Raw genomic sequence first — 19,836 nt, forward strand, 5'->3', positions numbered from 1 at the left:
GAACCTAGTCGGTGACTATTCTAAAGTTCTTGGTGGCTCTGCTCCTATTCAGTGAAGTAAATTACTTCTGATAAAAGAAAATCCTTCAGGAAATATGCCCTCCTGATACGTTCTGTGCTTTCTTACTTGTCAGCACCTCTCCTTTTACTTGGAGAATTTGGAGAACTCATAAATTGTTAGTGGATTATTTTCTTTTTTCAGCCGTATATAAGAACCCCCTCTTATGTTTGTTTTGGAACACTTCTGTTTCCTCCCTTTCTGTTTCTTCTGTAGCCCAAGAAAAGAACAATACACCCAAGTCTCATTTGGTTTGCTACTTTCATCTTAAAATTTATCTATTTTCATGTAGCTTATATGATAACTTGCTTTTTTTTTTCTTTCTTTTGTCTGCTATATGTATCTGATACTTTTTGGGCCTGTGTGAGCAGCATATACTAGCATAGGCAGGATTAGCATTAATATGTTTGGCCTTTACATCTGTTTTGCTTTATACCTTGCTATCTTAAAGTGCAGGTGGAATCAGCTTGCAGCCGCTCACTTATGCGTATTCCAGATCTTCTAGGAGACTGAGAATGAGATATTTGCTTTGATTTTTATTAGGAAACTTTTTAGGGCCTTCTTAATCTCTAAATCTGGAATTAATTATTATAGAGTATAGGGAAGAGTCAAGTGGCAACATAGATAATCTGCCTTCTCTGAAATTTACGGAGATCCATCAGTCTGGATTATGCTAGAATTTGGAAAACTGGAATTACTTTGCGGATCGGTCTGTCTTGTATGAAGTAGGTCATTAGCATCTATTTCATCGTTATTTGCAGCAGTTTACAGATCATATGTTGTGAGTACCTGAAGTTTCTAATGAAAAAAAGTAACATTTAAGGATTTAGGGAAATAATGAGTAGAATTCTTTTTGATGAAGGTTTTACTCAGGTTTCTCAGTAAGATGCATACAGTTATTTGAATGTTGTATTTCAGCTTCAAGCTCCCTCATGCTCCAGCAGACCTTCTTTTCCTTTTGACCTAGCTGGGGGTGCCTTCGGACTAATGAAATAAAATGTTTTCTGTGTCTATTGAGAAGTGTATTTTGTAGGAGCAAGCAGTTTTCAATTTCAGAGTATGATGCTTAAGCCAAAGAACCAGTCGGGAGTGAAACATTCAATTGCTCACTCTAATAGTAAAGGAACAAGTTAACATTGTATTTGACTGGAAGATGCATCAACAGCATTTCTGTGGTGAAATTAATGACTCATTTGAGTTGAAGATCCATATGTTAACCAGTGACTGCATCACAAATACTAACAACTTAAGTGAAAGGCTTTTCTATATTTAAACCTTGCAGATCCTCTGATTATTGGTTTTTTTTTTTTTTAAATAGGCCTGATAAATGTCAAAGCAACTCTTAAGTGACTAGAATATGCTTAAAACATTTTAGTTCAAGTAATATATCTATTATTTCAACTGAAAATATTGTAATGCACTAATACTAGGGCAGGAGGAGGCCTGAATAGAAGAAAATACTGCCTGTTTTTAAAGGCTAAAAGACATTTGTATGTATTAGCTGAAAAACGGTCCCGTGCCTCAGAGACATACTACTTCTTAGATGTTCTCCTTGGCTTGTGTTAAGATACATTTTTAGTTTCTGATGGGAGCACAGGTGTGCATAGTGTTCCTAAATAAGACAATTGAAGGGAAGAGTTCAGATAATGTTACTCAGGCACTGTATCTTATTGACAGTTTGGAATACATTTTGGAGATGTGAAGAGGACATAAAACCTAACACATTTAGTTAATAATGTTTAATGATAACAACACATAATAGTGTTTTAAAACATGTGGAACAGTAATGGTTTATCTTAAAACTTTGAGAGCTTTTCTTGGAGCTGTAAAGGGACATAATCCTTTTTTCTTAATCTCAAGTGTAAAGTGAAATTAATCCAGTATTTGTAAGGATTGCAGTTAACGCTAGCATGCAGTATTACACAGCATGCAGGTGCAGGAAGACAGCTGGGAAGTGCCTCTTCCATTTATAACTCAGAAGCAAGCAGGAATATTTTAGTCAATGAGAAAAGTACATGGTTCATTACCTGAATGGAGAAGAAAGGACCGTAAATGCAAAATTGTGAGGGTCTGTAGCTATGGGCAGTTGTAGGGGAATTGAAAGACTGACTAGGGAGCCAGAGAAACTTAGGTAAATAATTTCATGGTAATAACATGAGAAAAATGAAAATGTAATTTGAAAGCCACTAGAAATGGTATTTTTCAAGTGAATATTGTAGCCTGTGTTGCAGGGAAGTATAGGTGTATTTGTGGGTTTTCTTGTTTTCCAATCTGCCTAATATTCCTGGATGGCATGGAGTTAGTCATGGGAACCCAGAAGCTGGGGGACTACTTACCTTTTGTTGACCATTGTCTTGCCAAGATTAGATCTCTAGGAGTGAATCTGTAAGTCTGCAGCATAGACAAACACAGACAGAAATGGAAGCCTTTCTTTGCTGAAGCTCTAATTCTGCCCAGACTTAAGCAAAACAATGTATTCAAGTAATTTTTATGACTTGTATATTCAAATTTCAGTATATATCAATAAACACTTCTGGCTCCTTTGCCATGGTAATAGAGATTACATAGTTTCTTCATGGGTTTCTGAATGCTTGAAGTTGTATGTGTTGTCACTTTAACTTGTTCCACTTTGATAAATATGATGAGAGGGCTAACATGATTGACATATAGCTGCTGTTTGTCTGTGACAGTGTACAACAGAACTTAATCTTCTCCATAATGAGGTCTTAAAGATTTTTGTAGCATACTTGCCATCTGTTTCTGTGTAGTCGCTCTTTCATAGTGACTAGGTATGGCTTTGCAGGAGGATCTTTGCTCTCCAGTGTCAGCAGTAATAGTGACAAGGTTTTTTGGTATCTAGTACTCCTGGAGTACCTTTCAGCCCATTTCCAAAATATGTAATATGTGATGAAAAACGAGATGTCAGTCTTAAATACTGTTTTGGTGGGGTTTGGTTTTCCTAAGGAGAAAGTAAAGACAGTCTCTAGCCTTCCCTACATGAAAGGACACATTCTGATATGTTAATGCAGAAGAGCTTACATTATTTTACAGGAAAGAAAAAAGCAGAGAGAACACATTAAAAAGACATAAAATCAAGATGCATTTTTCTATTAAAATGTGAAAATGATCACATGACTAATTTGATTGCAGCCCATGACTTCCTTAAGGGGGGGCAGCAGAGGGGGAGGTGCTGATCTCCTCCCTCTGGTGACCAGCGACAGGACACGAAGCAGAATGAAGCGGCATCAGGGGAAATTCAGGTTGGATGTTAGGAAAAGGTTCTTCACTGAGAACAGGTCACTCACTGGAACAGGCTCCCCAGGGCAGTGGTCATGGCACTGTCAGAGTTCAAGGAGCATCTGAATGATGCTCTTAGTCAAACGGTTTAGTTTTAGGTAGTCCAGTGAGGAACAGGGAGCTGAACTTGATGATCCTTATGGGTCCATTCCAACTTGAGATACTCTGTGATGATGCTTAATTTTGTCAGGCATAAAGACTTGAATCTTGGATAGCAAGTACCAGATGAATGTTTCAGTTACTGAATGTGCAACGTGTTCTTTGTGTAAGTTGGTAATGATTTGTAAAAACCCGATACCTCACTTGGATTTAATTCAGTAGTATGTCATTTGACTGTTATTTTTTGCAAAATTTTTGGGAGTTGATCAAGTGTTTTAGCTTGTTTACAAGTAACTGGAAGTTTGTAGGCATGAAGCCAGTAACCTGAAACTTGTCTAATGGATTTGTGTCAGAGCTGGGAGGGAAGCTGCAAAAATGTATAGCTAATCTATATGAAGACTGGATATCTGTTTAATTGTTATTGTCATTTAAGGAAAGATTTATTTAATTTTGAAGTTGCACTTCCTCTTTTGTCTTTCTTTCCTCTAATAAGTGTATAATAATGTATACGAAGGTTAATGTTTTTACTGGAGTTTTTTCCAAATCTGAAGAGATATTCCCAGTTGAATCTGGGCTCATAATGGATAATAAATTTCACTACATGTTTAATTATTTTCTGTTGTAAGGCAGGTTTCCCAAAAATGTTGTACTAGCTGCAGTTGCAGGTGGGCACCCTCGTCAAGGTGAATACTCTTGACATACAGACAAGCACATGAATTTTTAACTCTTTGTGCTTTTACAAATAAATGGGAATTGCAGCAAATGAGGAAGTAAGCATGCATAAAAATGTATAATTTTAAGGTATGAGGTGTTTTTTTGCTAACTGTGTAGGATTTCTAGGTAAACCAGAACATATATCTATTTTCTAATGTTTCCAAACTGGCTTGTTTTCCAAGTATCTTGTTTGCTTGAGATGGTACCATCTTTAGCCCTTCATGACCCCTCTATATTGAACTTCCCATCACTAGAGAATGCAGTTGCAGTTGCTTCCAGTCCCACTTCTGAATCAGTGTCCTTGAGAGTATGTTACAGAGAGTGGGCAAGAGGTACTTGCCTCCCAGAGTTCTAGAGAGTTTACATCATCTTTTGAAAGCTGAGCCCTTATAACACAGAATCTGGCAGAGAACTCTTGTCAGATCTATTCAGGTCACACTATTCCAAATGGCACTGTTGTGGCTGCATGCTGATCTCAGAAAGGTTTCTTTGGAGTAACGGAAAACTTAGCCTACAGTATCCTGGGTGTTTTGTGGTCAAATAATACTGCTATATGAGTGTGGCTTCTCAACAACTAAAGCAAATGTTATTACAGCTTTATATACGGGGAAAAATCATCAGCTTCTTCAGTGGTGTTGTCTGGTGTAAATACACATTTATTCTCTGTGAGACGTGAAGTTCTTCACTCTCTGAACTGATTTTTATGGGTAGTCAGGCATAGTATTTTGAAGGTCTCCCTGTCACACAAAGCACTGTTTAATTATCTTGAGGGATGTATTTTGAGCTGTTTTATTGCAGGGACTGCGAGTGTAGGTACTTCTAAGATTTTTCTTTTGACATGCAGTGATGAAGGGGAAGTGCTGCCTTCAAAAAAGTAAAAGGTGGAGGGTTAAAAATGAGAAACTGTGTCTGATTTCAAATCAAACCAGTTTGAGAATGCTGGGTTTCTTTATGTTCATAGCAGTGTTTTGTCCTTAAATGTTGAGATGGAGGACTGGCTTGACTAAAATGAACATAAACACTCCTCTATGTTTGTGTTGCTGCTTCTAGGAGGTTTTTGAATGTGTTTGCTGATGCTGGGGTCTGGGCTATTGCCTAGGTTCCTGTTGGGATAAGTACGTTCAGAGATGCTACACGCTGAATGCAGTTGAATTTCATGTAAAAATAATTTTGAACCCATTATGTTTTTCTTTGATAGTTTCCCATAGAATTAGTATCTTTCACTTTGATACAATGAATCAAAGTACTGTGACTAGGATTACTCTTATAAAATTTACAGGTGGGATTCTGTATACCGTGTTCAGTACATGAGATGTTCCATTGCTTAGTGTCTTGAAGTTTTTAGGTTAGCTTGACCCCATCTTCATTGCTGTTTCCTCTGTATAAAATAATTAATCAGTTTTCTATAGCTGGTAGTTTATGTGCAAAATAGAGCTGCAATTGAATTATTACTGCTGTATTAATTTTGCAGTTTGATTATAATTGAAGTGTGAAATAGAGAATAACTGTGCAGCTTTGAAATGCTCATATACTGAACGTGCTTTTCTTACCTGACCGAATTTACTCGACATAAGTATTTTAAGGCTGAAATCTTTGAGGTTCATGTATGCCATGTGGTGGGCTTTGTCAGCTACATTTACTTTCTTTTTCACTGAGACAGTTGAGCTCTTAAAAATAATAAAAGATGAGCCTCAGGTATGCAGTAGCTTTCAAGGCAATATCAGTGCAGTATAACAGGAAAGCATGAAATTTATTCTCAGATGGAGGTACTTTCTATGTGAAAAGTATTAGTGCATTAAATCTTAAGTAATCTGAAATGAATATTAAGAAGGTTTTTTTTAAGCATGAAACTAGTAAAGCCATTGCTAATAATCTACCAAGATATCTTAATTGTTAAAGGTAGTCTGTAAATGAAATGCAAATTAATCTTTGTGTTTAGCTTCAGTATCAAACAGTACAGCGTGTGCCATACTGGACATAAGCTGTGATGGAAGAAACTGCAGTTGAGTACAGAATCTTTTCTCATTGCTCTGTCCAACATGCACTCTGGTCACTGTCAGCTTAGTCTGTCGCTTTTTTCCTTTCCAATCCTATATCTCTCTCACATTTGGACATGTTGGTTATTTTTTTACTTTTTCATTCCTAAGCCCTGTGCTGGTAGATGCCTTGTGAACAAGTGGTGGGAGAGCTAAGGATTTGGGTAGTTGTGTAGCAGCATGCATGTGGGAGGGCAGTGTTGTTCATTGCGTTTAATCTGTGAAAGCTTAGATTGGCCTTTCTGTGGTCAACAAAAAATTGAAAACATGATTTGATACAGATATTTCTCTTTCAAGCACAGAACTGACAGAACGGGAATGCAGATGCATCTGACTGTGCCTATGGCTCTATACCTTAGATATTGAGGAAGAAACACTATTCTGTTTTGCCTTTGTAAAGGAGAGGTTTATGGATCTGTGGAACAGGAAAATGCTGTTCCCTGACTTGTTGTTTCCTCTGTGTATGTTTGTGTGTGGTGGGAGAGAAGAGGAGGGTACTTGGTATACATAATGTTTGCAACTGTGAGTGGCAAGACCGATGTTTTAAATGTCACTATTTTTCTATTATATATGCTGAGTATCAGAGTTTTGTTCAGTGAAATTATGTTTACAGATATTTCAATTAAATATTTATATTTTTGAACTACTGTTTTCAGTCAAGAAAATGTAAATCTGTTGTAGTTCTTCAGGTATTTATGACTCACTTATAAAGAGCATCTGAAAGGATTAGTTGTTGTTTGCTTATTGTATAATTTTTCGAAAATATTGATTTCTGAATTGCAAATGCTGAATGTAAAGTACTGTGAGAAATCCTATTTTAATTGAGTTTCAATCCAAGTGTGACCTTTTGGTGATAGATCTTACTGGACATTTGATTGGAATTCACTTTTTTCCTGCTTAAAAACATACACTTTTTTCTCCTCTCCTCAGAATCAACGAATCCCATCTGACATGGTGTTTCTCAGAACATCGGAGAAAACTGGTATGTTTTGATAATTCAGATTGCTTACGTGATAAGTTTGTGGTTGTGGCAAAACTGTAGATTGTGCATTGTGGCCAATTTGAAGTGGTCAAATAGATTGATGGTAGGAGATCTACCTTCATCAGATTAATGGGAGATGGTCCATATGTGACAAATACAGTATGCTTGGACTGTAAAACAGGAGAAACCTTACTGTGAATGTGAAACTGTTATACTCCTCTAAATAGATGATTTTTATGAATTGTTATAATGTTAGGTAGAGCAAATAATAAGACTAAAAGACTGTACTTATTTAATATGACTTGTCAGTATTTTAAATGATTTACAACTAATCATTATCTTGCAACACATTTAAATGTCATGTGATTTGTAGTTCAGTTATTAAATTGAAAAGAACTGAAATCTGAACCTACTAATGTGATTAAAATATTTTTGAAAACCTCTTAGTGATCTAAAAACCTGAAAAAAAATGGGTTTTTTTACTTAGAAATAATACTGCCTTTTTGTCAGTCAAAAAAAAAAAACCCCAACAAATTTCTTGAGAGAGAGAAAGAAAACAGAGCTTGTTAGCTCTATTTCCCTTCACATGGTGATAGGGGAGTACTCTTAATCTTTGAAAACAAATATCTCCTTTATAGGAACCCTATAAATTATAGCTGTTTTGATTAAAGTTTAGGAATTACTATTGGATACCCCCAATATAACTCAAATGGGTTTCCCTCCTTTATATTACCATTTCTCTTCAGGCCCTGAAGAACTGTCTGATATTTGTCAGACAGCACTAAATTTCACAAAGCTAATAGGTGTGATATTGGTATACCGTGTATTAGTGGCACTTGGTATTTCATGGTGGCACTGGAGTTCTATCATATATTTCAGATAAAAGGCTAAATTTGCAGAGATCACTTGCAAGAGAAGACAAAAATATTTCTGATAGCCTACAGGACACTACTAGAGCTATATATTTTGCTAAAAGAAGTTGTTACTGTGTCTTGCTAATGACTTTCAAATGCTGATTAGATGTACTAGATCATCTATAAATGGTCTGGACTGACAAACTTTCCTAATAGTCTGTATATAATCTCCATCTTGGTTAGCCACCCTCTGGTTCAGGATACATGGGCTTTTCTTTTTATACCCTCTTACAGTACTACATTTTATTAAAATGCATAATGCTTTTGACAACTCAAATCTTTTGGATCCAGCATGATTATAAAAGAATTGATAATGTTTCTTTTTGGGCTGCTCACAATGTCATCTTTTCCTACTGACTCAAAAACTGTTTCAGCTGAAATCACAGCTCCTACAAAAGTAGAAAGTGGGAGGACTTCTGCACCTGTAGAATAATTACTTTAAACTGGGCCACTTGCATGCAACATGTAAGTGTTAGAAGGTCAATGTGTGTTGATCCAAAATTTTCCTAGTCTTTACTAGCTATATTGGATTAGATGTTACATATCTAGGCATTTGGAAGCAATCATCATCCACTCCAGCATGGGTATATATCAGTTGTAATTTCTTTAAGTGATGTGTGCATGGTAGAAATGTGCATGGAACTCAATATGTAACATCGTGCAGTGTTTGCTGTTGTAGGAGCATCAAGAACTGTTTGGTGAGAGCTAGCTTGCTGTCCTTAATTAGGATCCTTGCAGCGGTTTACATTGGATGCATTGTCACTGCTGGAATAAATGAACAAGATGAGACAGTTGCCCAGCTTGCAAAAAACCAAGATCTTAAATTATATATTTTGCATATCTGCACTATAGCAGGTTTTCCTCCCTGTTAATTCATAAATTCTTGGGTTGTGTGTGAGGTTATAAGACACTGTGTAGTTTCCCTTCCCTGTAGTACTATTAGTTGAAGGATGGGACACAGGTGTGGTTGTCAATGAATAACACAGGCCAGAAATGCATCTGCACAGGATATCTCTGTGTCTTGATTGGAATATATGAGTAGTAAATCTTGAAGGACTACAGTTAGTATAAGTTAAGCTATCTCTTTGTCAAGATATAGATAGGGGGAGTGGAACAAGGTGAATCCCTATGTCAGAAATGTGTGAAGAAAGACATTTTTGAAAGTAAAATTCATCAAGTCTACTTCAGTGTTCACTGTTCGTCAGCTTTCTTAGAATGCCATAATTAAAATTAGCCTGTAAGAAGCTCCATTAATTTGCCATCTAGAAAATAAAGCTACTTATTTAAAAAGCTTATCATGTTATAACAATGACTTTCCATAATTGATGATAAAAAAAGATTCTAAGCACTTTGAAAGAGTTGTGTATCTACTATGTAAATGTTCATTATAGTGTAAAGTGAGTAAAGAGCAAATTGAGTGAAATCTTTCCAGAATTCTGATCTAATTTACATACACTTCTGCCACACACGTTGAATGTGATTTTTAACATTGAAAATGCACTTTCTACAAGCATGCAACAGGTTAATTAGTTATATTGGTGTTGCACTTCTTGAAAAACAAAAGAAACAAACATCCTCCCACCCCCTCCAAAAATAAATAAAATCCCCTGAACTTCAAGCATATGGCAGTAATTGGTTTTTGACTAAAGAATGAACACTTACATCTGTAATTGTTTCTTCTTGGATGTTGCAGTTTTGACTGATTTATGGTTTAATTTATAGTTGACACTTTAAGTACTTTGTAAAACACAGTAGCTTTTGCATGATTTTATGTTCGATATGTAATTTTATTTTATCTTCTGTGCAGTAAAACAGTTTAACTATAACTTGTTACTATAAATCTATAAAGAGTAAAGAGGAGAGTTTGAAATCCAACCCCCACCCTATAAGCTTCTTTTGGGGCAAAGTACTATCTTCCAACTTCAGTGTTTATGCTACATATTAATCTGCAGCACTGTAATATCCTGTATCTTCAGTCAAAAAGAAGCTGTTTGAGTTATAGATGGGTAGTTTACGAAGATCAGCCTAAAACTATTCTGGCTTCTTTTCATGCAAGTATGGTACCACGGAAGAAATGACAGTGGCATGTGCTTTTTTCCACTCCCCTTCCACTTCCCACCCGCTCCCCAAATGCATTTTTAGAAATGTTGCGGGTTTTTAGGATACTTTTAACTCTACATAGTACAAGCTGAATTTCAGGGAATCAAGCTCATTTTGATAAAACTGAATTCTTACTACATGTCTTTTTTTGACTTTGATACATTGTCTTTTAGCTAGAATCATCTTCATACAATCTGATATAATGACTTGATGCTAATTGTGTACATGTATCTAAGATTCCTATTTTTTTAATCAGACTTTTCTAAAAGTTAAAGACTAACGTAGGTGGGTCTTTGTTTTGCATCCGTGTTTGATAGTCTGTAACGTTAGTATTCCCCTCTTTTATGAATGGTGGCAGCTAGATGGCTGTTTAGATTGCTGTTTGAGTTTAGAGTTAGGATTACTTCGTGGGGGATGGAGCAGGTGGAAATCACTCCTCAGATGTGAATTCTTTGCTGCTGTCAGGCTCCCTATGTAACAGGGGTTTCCACAAGATCTTCATTAGCTTCCAAAATAAAAATTAAAAAAAAAAAAAAAGGCAAAAAAACTCTGGAATAATATATATATTTAAAAAAGGAGGAGGTGAAGGTTAAGGCTGAACCTTGGTTTTGCTCATTACATGTGGCAGAGATGACAAGCAATTTGGAAGATTTGTCCCATTTATCTGGGAATATCCCATTTATCCGGCCTTCCACCAGACTAAAGGAGATGTTCATGCTGAGCTGGCTGCAAATGATGGTTTAAAGGTTATTTTCATTTGGTATATAAGCAGGCATCATGCCAGAAACAACCGATTACCTTAGTGGAAAATTGTTACGCAAATGTAGGTAAGATGTGTTACACCAATGGAAAGCTCCCTTACTGAGATTAAGCTAGATCCTAAGTCACCTTTAACGTAGTTTTCAGGTTTTGGTTTTTTTAATTGCTTGGCATGCTCTCTACATTTTATTTGTCTATATGCCATCTCAATCATAGGTCAAAAGCTAGACAGGGTATTCCAGACATCATCGTATAACTTTATAATTGTCCACAGGAATTGCCAACTGAAGCAGGTGTTAATGACTTCATCATTATGGGAGTATTCTCAAAGATACTATGTTTGTAAAAGAAGAAAAGTTTCAAAGATAAACTCTTTCCTTCTCTAAGCTAAAATCTTTGTCCTCCACCTTGGCTGTGCCTTGTGCAGGTCCTTGGCTGTGCCTTGGTTCAGTGACCGGTTTCTGATCCAGGTCACATATTCCTATGTTAACACACAAAAGTGTTCTGACATGAACTAAACTGGTGCTTCATGAAAATCTGGTGCACGTCTTTATAAGACTTGGTATCTCTGGAATATTGGTGCTCTGTTAATTTTGAAATGTGAAATTCTGAGAGGAGCACACATTTGATAGGGTGGCTGCAGTGTCAAAAAAGAATGAATGAAGCTTATTTTTTCTTTTTTCTTTAAACTTTTCATTTGCCAACCTCCAGTAACCTCAGATTCTTATTATTCATGCGGAAAAAGCTGGCATATGCAGTGGCTGGTTCCGAGCTAAGCACATGTTGATTTTTTGCTACCGGTTTTTTCTAGGTCCTAGAACAGATGACTGCTGGAGCTAACAGTTTGGTTTTTCTCTTGTTTATGTGGCTTTTTCATCCTCTCGTTTTTCACAAAAATTCAAGGAACTTCATATCCTTGAGATCTTTTGTGTGTCATACTTGGTTGAATTTGGCCACAAGCTGAAACTTACTGGGAGCAAGATGGCATGCCAGATGAGTATTGTACATGGAAATAGGGCTAAACAGGCTATTGGCTAAAGGCTCTGCAGCTGGGAGAGTGAAGGGTTAACTACCTTTTGGGCTTGTGATATGCTCCATAGATGCTAGGACTATGAAGAATTGTTTGTATTCTGTACTACTGCTAACTATTTAGGCTTACGACAGACTAATCACAACACTGTTATGATACTGTTTTCTGTTAGTAGTTTTTTAGGAGGCTAAGAATTGATTAATCTTGGTTCAACCCTTCTTTTAGTTCCTGAGGTCGCCCTTGTCGCAGATTATGCTATGTGATGGTATGAAAAGTAGAGCTGGGTTTTCTCTTCAGCCTTTTGTGGTAGAAACTGAACTTCCAAAGAGTAAAGTGGAAGTGCTTTTACTGGTCTACTTCAACTTTCCTGACCATGATATTTGAATCTTGTACATCTATTTTTGCACAGAGTTAGAATTTTTGGTAGACACTTGATTCTATGTAAAGTAACAACCACTGCTTCTGGGAAAAAAGTAGTTTTCCCAAGAGAGAGTGTACTGTATTAAAATATTCCTCTTCTGACAAACTTGTAAAAGTTTGTAAAAACTGTGAAGGTAGAAGTCTAGTAAAATAAGGTCCAGAAATGCATTTAAATACATCAGCTGCTTTAGACTTCTCAACAGCTACCAAATTGGCAAAATTTTTTTTTTATATTGTTAGAGGTGATACTCTAGAGAGAGCAAATCCCACTGACTGATCAGTTCCACTGCTGTCAAGCATGCTGTCGTGCACAAATCATCATCATAAGCCAATTTTGTTATTGTATGTCTTTAAAGCCAGTATATAGTAATTTACTGGTGTGGACATTCCAAAATACTGTATGTGTACCACTACAGCTGTGCATTGGAAGCAGCAGGGAAATGGGAAATCTTTTACAAATTCTGACAATCCTTTGATTGTGAAGAACCTTTAATTTCTTGCAAGGTAATGTCAGTTGCAGAGTTGTTGTATCTGGTATTTTTCAGGCATGCATTACATTGTTTTGGTCTTACCTATGTGAGTACTTTAGATGGTATCTCTGAATCGTAGCATGGTTGAGGTTGGAAGGGGTCTCCAAATACCATCTGGTCCAACCTGCTCAAGCAGGGCCACCTAGATCTGGTTGCCCAGCACCATGTCCAGACAGCATTTGAGTTATCTCCAAGGAGGGAAATTCCACAGCCTTTCTGAGCAAACTGTGCCAGTGCTGGGTTATGCTCACAAAAAAATAGTAATTCTTGTTTCCTTATGCTCAGAGGGAACCTCCTGTGCTTCAGTTTGCGCCCATTGCCTCTGGTCCTGTCGCTAGGCACCAGTGAAAAGAGCCTGGCTACATCCTTTTTGCACCTTCCCTTCACATATTTATATACATTAATAGGATCCTCCCTCAGACTTGTCTTCTCCAGGCTGAGCAGTTCCAACTCTCTCAGACTTTTCTCATACGTGAGATGGTCCAGACCATCATCTTCATGGCCCTCTGTTGGACTTTTAGTGTACCTATATCACTGTTGTACTGGGGAGCCCAGAACTGGATACAGGACTCCAGGTGTAGCCTCATCAGTGCTGAGCAGAGACGAAGGATCACCTCCCTCAGCCTGCTGGCAATACGTTGCCTAACGCAGCCCAGGATACTGACAGCTGCCTTTGCTGGCTCATGGTAAACTTGCTGTTTACCAGGACCCCCAGGTCCTTTTCTGCCAAGCTGCTTTCCAGCTGGGTGTGTGGGGTGGTTTGTCACCAGGTGCATTTTGCACCATTTCTGGTTGAACTTTGAGGTTCTTGTCAGCCTGTTTCTCCAGCCTGTTGAGGGCCTTCTGGACATGCCTCATTGCAAAGATCAGTTTCTTGAATTTAGTTAGGAAACTCTTTAAAAAAGATACATTTACTCAGGCATAAATTAGTAGTCACAAACATATTTGCTCTCTTTGTTATAATTCTGAAAAATATAATCTCACTTGTATTAAAATTTGTAGTTAAGAGTTTTCAGGATTCTTTACTTGTAATTATTTTAACAACAATGGTATGAATAAAACATGGCAATAAAACAGAAAAATCTTTTTTCTTTTGAGGCTTTGTAGCAATTCATTTCCGTAGCAATATAACTGCCTCAATTGTCATCAGGTTTGTTTTTTTTTTTTTAAATTTTAACCATTTTACTGGCATAAAATATGCAATGCAAGTACAGGCTAAGTCGTCATTGATACAGCGTGATTTGCAGTTGGAAGGAGCTCTGAGTAAACTAGTAAAGGCTTACTCCAGAGTCTACCTTCTCAAAGAAAGTCCCCTAATTAAAGAAAATAGTTACTTTGATGAATTTCTTAAGCATTTCTCCACAGAAAGAGAGCATTGTGCTGGCAACTATGTTTTACTGGTTGAAAAGATCTAGTTTTGTAGATCTGAAAATGCAAGTATTAGAACATTTGTATCTTAATACAAACCCCCAAACTCACTGCAAGTAAAAATATAGTAAAGGTGATGCAAGTAGTACCTATTTATTCTGGACAGTTAGGAATAAGTTTTCTGCGAACAACTTTGGGCTCCAGCCTGTTCTGGAACTTCAGGTATTTGAAAATCAAAGCAGAGGAAAAAATGTCAGTTTGGAATTCAGTTGCACGACTGATGTTGCTTTCTATCTCTTTATAAAACCAACTACTGCAGAATAATAAGGCTGAAGGAGTTGCATTTGTCACACATTCTGGAATTTTCTATTATGTTTAGAAAACAAGCATTATAAAACCTACCTGTCTGGGAACTAAAATGCTTTGAAAATCTATTGCTATAGAGAATGATAAATGACTAGAGTTAAGTTTTGCACATACGGCCAGATAAAAGTTTATCTTCAGGGCATGAGTAGCTGCCAACAATCTGTCCAAACTACTTTAATCTGTTTCTATACTTCGGTTCCTATTCCATTTTTAACATTTGATTTAACTTGGGCTTGAAATGTTTTGGTATCTACTTTAAGCCATTGAGTAATACTGATTCTATGTGATCAGGCTACTTGTTTAAGGTACAGTCAGATAGTATGAGTGTTGTAGTGGAAGGAGGTAGTCTCAGCAGGCATTAAGGTCCTAATAGTATTACTCTCTCTCTATTATTGATGTAAAATTACACAGCAAAATTTTATTAGAAGACATTATCATATATTTAATTTCGTAATTATTTTCTGTGCATACTTGGGTGACTAGCACAATGCATGTGTTTCATTAGATTTGCAGCAAAATAAGCAGTAACAAAGAAATATTTTACTATTTATTTTTGTATTAAAAAAGACTAGTAAGAGTTGAAAAAGTTGATCTGTAAGGAAGCTGTGTATTGTGTTAGGCATAAATTTGCCTGTTCCTACTCTCCAGTGATAATGCATTTCCACAGAATTTCAGGGCATTTGGTGGCTTGGCTGGAGTAGCAGTCTGAATATCTTGAAATCCCAGATGATTCCCCCAGTTTTTGGAAACAGCTTAGAAAAGCTGAAGGTGACAATCATTAAAGCAGATCTCAGAGGCAGGGCGAGTTAGGCAAACAAACTATATGTATATTTATAACTTATAGATTGTGGATATGTTGTCGAAGGCTTTGAAAATAAGACAAATTACTCTTGCAGAACTTAAGTTCAAGAATTCCTTGCATAGAAGCAGTTTGTTTCCTGTAAAGTATCTGTTCATAAAACTCATGCCATGTATTATGGTTTTTTAAAGATACTGTCACCTTTTTCTTCTGTTACATTGTTTAATTTTGTTGTTTTGTTGGGTTTTCTTTCTTTTTCTTACCTGAAGGCTTTACTAGGCAAGTTATCTCAGTAAAAAATGTAGAAATCATCCTGAAATCAATGTATTCATAAGGGAAGAATGGCTTGCACATGTTAATCTGATTCTGACTGTCATACGAGGATTGAGGCGTGAGGCTGGCTGGAGTTGGGATGGAAGCTTGTGTAGACTTGAACTACCTTAGTCTAGCAGCTCCATTCCCAGAAACCCTAATGTAACCTGCTTTGTAAGGAGTACGCAGGTGAGGGGGGCACTGAGTTCTCCATATGAGTGCTATGGCCCATGTTACACACTGTCATTGCCCTCGGTGCATATGAAGGGTAAATGAAATTTAGCTCAAATATGTAACTTCTTCAGATCCGGTTCTGATTGCAGGTGTCCATGTTGCTTTACAGAGCCTTCCTCTGTCAAGTAAAAAGAAATTCGAAAAAACAGAAATCCTCTGCTTTTTGCTGTAATGATGTCCAGTGATAAATCTTTGCAGCTGGGTCTGTTGCTTCTTCCCAGGCTTCTGTTTGGTAAAGGAGAATGTGCTTTTCCCTGTTAAGTTTTTAACCAAAGATTTATACTCTTGTTTTTCACGTGCCTACTGTAATCTGATGGCTTCGTCAACTGCTTTGACTTGCACTTTTCTGTGTTTAAGCTTTATGAGATACCAAGGCTTTGATTCCAGCTCCTCCTAATTTAGTTAATGGTATGTCCTTCAATTTGATTGCTATTGCTGCTGCTAAAATCTTCAAGACTAAATGTGCTTTCAGTAGATTCTGGTATATTTGGCCATGCCCTGTTCTCAACCTTCTCTGCTTGTGAGCTCTGCTTTCATCAAGAGAGAAAATGCTCCTTGAGTCAGTTACAAGCACTCTTCCTTGAGGTGTATATCCGTATGTATTTTTTGTATTACTTGTCTTTAGAAATACATATGTGTATTAGGGAGGTCGATGGGTAGAGCGAGTTCTGTTGTACTGTCAGAGCTCTCAAATCAGGGAGCCCGTTTAGTCAATATCCTTTAAATATTTTGAATGTTTTGAACCTTCCCTTGTGGCATTGATATTACTGTGTGCTTTGCATTAGGATCAGAAAATGGATTGAACTGCTTTTGATTTTTCTACTGGAATTTAAGCCAAAAAAAGAAGAAAGCCAGTAAAAAGTCCTAATTCCTGATTCCATTTCTGTTATGATAGGCAGCAATTTAATGATTGTCCTGTATAACTAATCTGACTGTACATTGTAAGAAGGATCATATTGAATCTTTAAGCAAACATGCAGTTTGCTTAGAATAATTGCACTTAGAATAATTCTCATAATATGTTTTAAATAAGAACCAACTTTCCAATTGTAAACCAGAACATTTTCCTGTGAGGGCCAAGTGAGCACTGTGTGTTAAGGACAGATAAATAGACAATGACAGCCAAACTCAGTGCTTAGAATAATGATTCAAATAATAAGATATCAAAATGGATGGTGTTTATGGAATAGCACTTAAGGAACAGAATCTGTTAGACAATTTTCCTGGTTTAGTGGGGGTCTTAAAATGGCTTGCAGTGGAGCCATCTTTGTGTTAAAGGACTGTAACCTCTCTGGTTGCAAAAGGTTCAGTTTCATCTCTTTTACCTATGCAGATGTGCAGCATATTTTATATCAAAGTAGACTAATCTCAGTGAAATTAGTTTGCTGTAGTAGGTTACACTACGTAGGGTTTTTCTCCTGTTGTGTTATGATTACTTCTGGAAAATATTTTCATCCTTCATTTATTTGAAGGAACATGTACCATCTACTGCTTGTTGAGAAATGTGTTTCTAATACTAACATACGTGGTAAATATGACTAATATGTTGAAGATGTGAGAAAAATTTATTTACAAATTAATAAACAAGGCTGAAAATTATTCTCAAGATTCTTGGATCATTCATGGGACAGATCACCATAGGTTATTCCAGTTCTAAATGTTAAAAACAACTAGAATAGCAGACTGAGCAAATATACAAACAGGAAATAGTGTCAGTGAAAAATATTCCAGTGATTGTATAAAATGTAATGGTAAAGTTGACATGTGCCAAGTATAGTACCAGTTTTCATAACATTATAAAGTGATATTCTGGCCTCCACCTTTTTTTGATCTGAAAAGCAAGAACTTTTTCAGTGTTCTAAGCATTCTGTATGGCAGAGGTTTTGATTTAGCCATTAAACGGAAGACATAAATAATTCATATTATCTTTTTTCTATATTGCTGAGTTTCTCCAAAAAGAGATTACTAGTATACATCAAAAGAATAATGGAGCGAAGTGGTGCATCAAATCCTATTAAATGGAAAAGATAAATTAATGCTTTTGACTATCCATCTGTATATCTCAAAATAATCAGTAAGTTAAAATTTGAGAATGTGAATATGAATGTAGATGCCTTTTTTTTTTTTTTTTTTTTTTTTACTTGGAACATATTTGCTATATCTAAGAGAATTCCTTAATGTTTTTAATAAAAGTAGAGATAAAAATTCCTAAAGCGTACTGAATCAATATAGCAATTCAAAAAAGATGCAGTGTGATCAAGCTTGGATTAAAAGCATCTGTGTGCTTGTCAATAAGGAACTGTGATGAGTTTGGGGGTATCATATCGACTGTGTATTAATACATGGTATCCTATAAGACCATCAGCTGATTGTTTAGAATGTAAATGAATCTGTTGATGGATCCAGTGACTGATGGCTTAAATTCCAATTAATCAATTGCTTCATCGGTTTCTTAATTCAGATCAAATATCTCAAGTACACACAGTTCTTTCATGGTCTTAAGAGAAATTAATGCTTTAAAACTAATTTAATCAGTCTTGTATAAATTCCACTACATTTTTCGATTGCATCCTATGTGATGGCATTGTAGCTTAAATGTTTGGGATGTTTCAGGTGTCTTGGGCTTTTTTCCTCCTTAGAAACTATCATAATTGAAAGCTTCTTGTTATAGTGGTAAATGAAACTCTGTACTCCAACATGTCATCTTGGTGCTGCTATTCATCTTGTCATCAGTTTAAAATTTTCATGCACATGGTCACTTAAGTAATATAAATGATGTAAAAATGAAGTGGTTCATAAATGATTTGGTGTTAGGTGTGCAAAGTCAAAGTCCATTTTCCTTATATTGGGTATATTCTAGTACCCCTTCTCTTTCAATGCTTTTGACTTAAAGCAGGAGGGCTGGTAGTATTACCAAACAATATATAGCTGTTTATGACACTGCAGTTCCACATGTTTCCTAGTGACCCATCAATTAATTCATCAACACTTGATGTAGGCTCTTCAATGTGACACTTACACCAGTTGATCTTAATTTGATTGCCGTTAAAACCTTCCTTTCCTGACAACTGTTGTCAATTATACAAAATAAAATCAAGTATTCATAAGTAGGCTGTAATAGGATATAGGCAGACAGATTTAATAATTCAGTTTTGCTGAGGCTCTAAAGGCATTAGTTGTAGCTGTTGTTCTCATTTGTAAAAAATTCATTGGATACAGCTCTTGAGAGAGAGAAGGCAGACATAATTTTATTTATTTAGATTTGACTGAAAAGAACCCAGACGTGTAATGGTGGTTTAGCATTATCTCTGTTTAAGAATAACTGACATGCATTCTTATCAGTTAGACATTATAAAAACTACATATAGTTTAAGTTTATGGGTTTTTTAGACTAATTTAAGTTCACATGCTACGGTTGTTTTTCAATGATATATCTGTATCGGAGTGTGGAATTCAACCCTGCATTTATGCAGACAAGACAATACCTTTTCAAGACTGAGGTGCTTGTTCTTTAATACATTTGTAAAATACATATATTCCTGCATATCTGCTATATACAACTAAATTATAGTTGCTTCCCTCTGAGGCATCTTCAGCACAGTATAACATTAAAATGTGTGCTCTGGCATATTTGAATTATACCTATTAAGTTCTTGTTAGTGCTTATTGGCAAGTCTCTTTTTTTTTTTTTTTAAGCTTGCTAATATTTGGCAAAAAAATTGCAAGCAGAAATCTGTTAACTTTAGTGTTCTCCAAGAGAAAATTAAATTGAATTTTCAGAACTTGTGTTGTTGATTGGCTTCTTATATACTATTCTTT

The 19,836-nt window shown here is 36.2% G+C and overlaps 1 protein-coding gene across 1 annotated transcript in view; it reads left to right on the top strand.

Annotated features, from left to right (window-relative positions):
- ATP9B (ATPase phospholipid transporting 9B (putative)) overlaps window positions 1–19,836 on the top strand; it is a 182,855-nt gene that overhangs the window by 49,644 nt on the left and 113,375 nt on the right. The window contains 1 exon segment of the mRNA XM_075745250.1: window positions 7,134–7,185. Within this exon segment, the coding sequence (XP_075601365.1) occupies window positions 7,134–7,185 (52 nt within the window).

The sequence above is a fragment of the Balearica regulorum genome, chromosome 2 (assembly GCF_011004875.1).
Source record: "Balearica regulorum gibbericeps isolate bBalReg1 chromosome 2, bBalReg1.pri, whole genome shotgun sequence".
NCBI classification, from domain to species: domain Eukaryota; kingdom Metazoa; phylum Chordata; class Aves; order Gruiformes; family Gruidae; genus Balearica; species Balearica regulorum.